The 4,896-nt window shown below is 42.6% G+C and overlaps 1 protein-coding gene across 1 annotated transcript; it reads right to left on the reverse strand.

The window, feature by feature from the left end:
• Nucleotides 1-6: 6 nt before the first annotated feature.
• Nucleotides 7-4,890, reverse strand: LOC104952627 (rho GTPase-activating protein 12-like). Its single transcript, XM_010779478.1, has 6 exons — nt 4,735-4,890; nt 2,660-2,860; nt 1,899-1,979; nt 1,062-1,187; nt 799-861; nt 7-363 (listed from the first exon to the last, which is right to left on the reverse strand). The coding sequence occupies exons 2-6, from the start codon at nt 2,708-2,710 to the stop codon at nt 115-117; spliced, it is 570 nt and encodes a 189-aa protein (XP_010777780.1). The 5' UTR covers nt 2,711-2,860; nt 4,735-4,890; the 3' UTR covers nt 7-114.
• Nucleotides 4,891-4,896: the final 6 nt, after the last annotated feature.

A 4,896-nucleotide genomic window follows, 5' to 3' on the forward strand; every position in this document is an offset into this window, starting at 1 on the left:
GCTTATAGTCCGAAAATTACGGTAATCCATTAGTTTAGTAATGCCGGCAGCTTTCTTGCTTATTAACAGGGAATCTACACAGGCTCAAATTCAAACTGACTTGCTTAGTGTCATTTAGTTGTTGCTGTACATCTTCCCTGCAACACATATCACAATGCATGTATCCTGGGACACAAGCCTTTTCTCTATTGAGTTCCAGGTTTTCAATACCTGTGCAGAAACCCTGCAATAAGCTGCAACATGTGATACCAGCAGGGTCAAGAGAGGAGGTGAGGGGTGAGTACTAACAGAGGAGGGGGGCTTGGGAGACGAAGGGCAGGAGTCAGAGTCTGGAGTGGAGGGCTTTGGGCTCAGAGGAGCGTCCTGGTGAAGAGAAAGGGATACAAAATAAAACACACTGTCACATGGGCGAACAACAGAAGGTTAATGAGAAGACGATGAGAGGTTAGGAAGACACAAACAGCTGAACGAGTGTGATGGCAATTAGAGGGAGATTATGATTCTGCCTGAGAGATGTCCAGGAGACACGGGTGGATTATTAATTAGCCGTGGAGGCAGGGATTTATCACAACACTGCGAGACTTCATCTTCAGCATTTTCTATTTTGAAGACAAATCATTTGAGGGCGATGATTGAATATTCAGTTTCTTGGTGAAATTATTCAAATCAGTGAATCAGGCCAAAAACAATTTGACGTAAAGATGGAGATAATTACTCCTGCTGTGTGATTATTATCATGCACGCTGATTGTCTGCTTGGATTAGAGCACACTGATTGGTCGGTTGGCAGGCTACTGACTTGGTGTTTGTACGGGTGCTGGCGGGCAGAGCCTGAGCGGAAACGCCGGGTTTTTATCAGCCGCTGCAAAGCAACCAGTCTACAACTGAGACTCTGGGGTGACGTAATAATACATCTCACCAGTACACACATCAAATACAAACTATACATCTGAACAGTCCAGGAAGGAGTTATCAACCTAGAACCGTAGAGGACATTTTGCCTGGAGATATATATTTTTAGCTAGCGGTTGAATTGAATATGAATCAGTTTTGGGGTCAGACCTTGTCGTTGGGGTCTTGGACGTAGGCGCTGTGTCTCCACTTGGTGAGGACGATGGGCTCGACGCTTCTCCGGTCCAGACTCCGACTCTTGGGAGCGTCTCCAGGCAGGGGGAGGGAGTGGTTCAACTGCAGGGGGGAAACAGGCCATCATACTGTATTATTATATCACTAACCTTTAATTAATGCATACCAGGACTTTTTAAAGGTCCCCTATTATACTGTTTTCCATCAATATATTATAGGTCTCAGATATATACAAACATGTCTCTGAGGTGTTTGGCTGAAAGACCAAACAGATCACTGCAGCATTACCCATAATCCCCTCTGTTTAAGCCCTGTTTCCAAAGTGCTGATTCTCTGTCTGTTACTTTAGATGAAAATAAGGAGCCCCTCCCCACGCCCCTCTGAGAGAGATTTGGTTACAAAGAACACAATGGAGCTCTAGGAGGAGATTCAGGTGATAATGGGGGGGGGGGTTACCTTGGTTGCTGATTGGCTAATGGTTACACAAGACAAAACATCGTTATGACATCATAAAGTGGCCAAAATCTGATCAGCTCATTTTCAGACAGGTTTTTGTAAAAAAAAAAGAGAGAGAATCTTTTTTCCTGAAACTTTCAGAGTCTCTTTCCACAGAGGGGACACATGTTGATGTAGAAGAGACATGAAGAAGAGGGGACACATGTTGATGTAGAAGAGACATGAAGAAGAGGATTTTGCATAGTAGGTGACCTTTAAGAGGGTCTGTAACAAATACATTGTGTATAGTCTGTAGAAAACTATTTATAGGCCGGGACTAACATGTAATAATTTGTAATGATTGTGACAGAGTCTTACCTTGGGCAGCTCCCATTCTGACCGTGACCCGTCGGCACTGTAGTAATACGGTCGGCCCTGCTCATCCACGTGTTTTAACCACTGAGGTGAACACAGACGGAGGAAACACAACACATTCGGGTAAGTTCTGAACTGCTTATGCAGAATTAATAATTATGTTTCTTGTGGATCTGCAGGTGTGATTTAAAGTGTTTCTGGATAATGAAAAAAATGGCTTTGATAGTAGAACTAAGATTTTTTACTGGAGTAAAAAGAGCAATACAACATTTTGAAATACAGGTACAAGTCCTGCAATTACCATGTTACTTTAGTAACAGCACAAAACTATTAGGAGGAAAATAAACTTAAAGGACCAAAAGTACTCATTTTGAGTTTTTTCTTTTTTTAACCTATAGTAATATGTCCATGTTTAGTTATTAGTTGTTTTGTATTAGCTAATAATCTTAATCTGCTAAATCATAAAAACTATCAGATCAGAGTAGAGGATTATAAAATGCAATATTGGCTTTGAGTGGAAGTGAAAATACTCAGGTAAAGTACAAGTACCTCCAAATTGTACGTATGTATGTGTAGTACTTTCCACCACTGATTAGGGAAAATAGCAGAAAGCAGTTTGTTGTATTAACCCTTTCTCTTGTAGTTGTATTCATTCTCGTTATAAAATATGAGGACATGTGAGTGTTAATGAACCAGAGCCCGCCTCCACATGCACTCCCAGAGAGATATCACCACATGAAGAGACAGCAGAGAGACGACGGTACCTTCTCGTTGGTATGGTCGCTGACATACAGCGTGTGGCCGTGCTCGTCCATCTCCTCCGACCAACCACGCGGCGGCGAGCCATACTGACTGTCTGATTGGCTAGAGTAGGTACTGAAGTCCTCCGATGACAGAGGCTGCAGCCGACCGATGGAGAGCGACAGGAAGGGAAGGAAAGACGGCGAGAGCGAGAGGGGAGTGGTCTACCGTCAGTGCAGAGAGAGGAGAGAAGTCTTTCACCAGGGAGGAACAGAGGACAGAGGACAGCCATGCACCCACAAATCATCAGAAACCCCCCACACCACTTCATTAGAGCACAGAGAATCAGAAAAACAAGCTAAAATGTGCAGGCTTCATTTTTGACATGTGGTGCACATCTGATGCTGTTTGTATGACACAGAGTATTAAAGGAGCAGAGGCGGCTTTCTGCCTGTAGGGGGCAGTGTGCTTCATCTAATTAACTCTAAATCAGAGGTGACTCCCAGGTGATTCAGGCTAATCTGTCAGGACAAGGTGTGTGTTTGTGTGGGAGTTCATCAAAGGGAACCATTCACTGGTCATCAAATCAATCTAAAATGTGATTATCTCCACTCTGCACTGTTTGCATTATTCTGGTGTGTAATCAAGCTTTTTGTCAAACAGACCAAAACACCTTTAATTTCCTTTTTAGTATTTTGTCACCTCTAACAACCTGTCAGCGCAGAGCAATTTGCAAACGCTTCATTGCCTACACTCTGCCAACTGTGTTGTTCATCACAAGGCAAGTCAGACGTTACCATGGAGAGCACTTTTTGGGGAAGTACAAAGAATCCTAGAACCAGAAGTGTTGACACATTACTCTTTGACTCAGGCTGCTTCCACTAAGTCAATATAAGCAAGTGTGTGTGTGTGTGTGTGTGTGTGTGTGTGTGTGTGTGTGTGTGTGTGTGTGTGTGTTCTTGTAATTCTATACTTGTGAGAACCTGTTTGAGTTTAGAGTGACAACATCTTTGGTCATGTAATTAAGGGGTTGGAAAATGAATGGATTCAATCTAAGAATTAAGTTTGACTTTATAATAAAGATTAAGAGCCAAACTTTTAGTCAAACACCTTTGTTATGAAGCTTCAGTCGGACAGGAGGGGTCAGAGTCACACAGGTGAGTCCCAGCTGCTTTCTGCAGGGACTCACCAGGTGTTCAACGTGTGTGAGATGACAAGGTTACAAGAGCTTTGCTTTGCACACGCGTTATCTCCACATTTCTGACATTCCTGCATCCTCTACTGTTGGTGTTTGCACACAAGAAATGAGGGTACCTGTGTGTTATCTGTTAAAACAACATTTTCATCTCTTAAGCTTTTTTTAAAACTCTTTTTATCTTTATCGTTTGAATACCGGCATCATTATAAGCCCCCACTTGGGCTGATATGGAGGATCAAATCAGTATGTCTGAATAACTTTGACAATAAACCTTAATATTGATATTGTGACGATATTCATTATTGTTGCTTTCACAAATATTCACACCATGAGAGTTTTGATAAATTATCTTTGGTCATGAATGTAATGATTAAAGGAGTAAATGCAAATATTAGAACAGCTTCAAAGGTCTGTTGGTTTTCTACTTATCGCAGCCTTTGAAATGCGGAAATAATGACAACTCACCTGACCTCAGATATGAGTTATTTCAACTTGTATTCTCCAATTTGTTAATGGAAACACTCTTTATGTGAACTGTTTATTAAAGAATAATTGATTTGCTGCGATTGTAATGAAACTTACCAGCAATAGTGACCTTTTTGATGTATCTGACCGCCTTTGCAACTACCACTTGATAACTTAGGATAATGAGTGTACTTCAGACAGTTGTAAGTAATGTCTTTGTGTGTGTGTGTGTGTGTGTGTGTGTGTGTGTGTGTGTGTGTGTGTGTGTGTGTGTGTGTATACGCCATATACAGTATGTTTAGTGTGATGCTGTTGTTCCACATGTATTGTTGACATGTATGTTAAGTGTTGATTTTAGTTTGGTTCGGCGACACTATGTTTAAAATGTGGTCATGCCAATAAAGCCCCTTTGTATTGTGTGTGTGTTTTGTGTACCTCGGAGCTCTCTCCGGCGCTCAGGCTCTCTCCTCTGGAGCTCCCGGTGCTCGGCTCTCTGGCTCGGGGGGGCTTCCAGGTCCTCTCCTGGGTGGAGCGGTTGTAGTAGAAGTGGCGGCCGTTCTGGTCCTTGTAGGTCTCCCAGTCTCCCAGCACGTGGAG

This window comes from Notothenia coriiceps, unplaced genomic scaffold, assembly GCF_000735185.1.
Source record: "Notothenia coriiceps isolate Sejong01 unplaced genomic scaffold, NC01 NC01_scaffold00020255, whole genome shotgun sequence".
NCBI classification, from domain to species: Eukaryota; Metazoa; Chordata; class Actinopteri; order Perciformes; family Nototheniidae; genus Notothenia; species Notothenia coriiceps.

Coding starts and splice junctions, on each gene's coding strand:
- LOC104952627 (XM_010779478.1), bottom strand. CDS start 2,710: ATGGACGAGCACGGCCACACGCTGTATGTCAGCGACCATACCAACGAG. Junction 1,980..2,659: donor GCGACCATACCAACGAGAAG/GTACCGTCGTCT, acceptor TGTTCACCTCAG/TGGTTAAAACACGTGGATGA. Junction 364..798: donor AGCACCCGTACAAACACCAA/GTCAGTAGCCTG, acceptor TCTCTTCACCAG/GACGCTCCTCTGAGCCCAAA.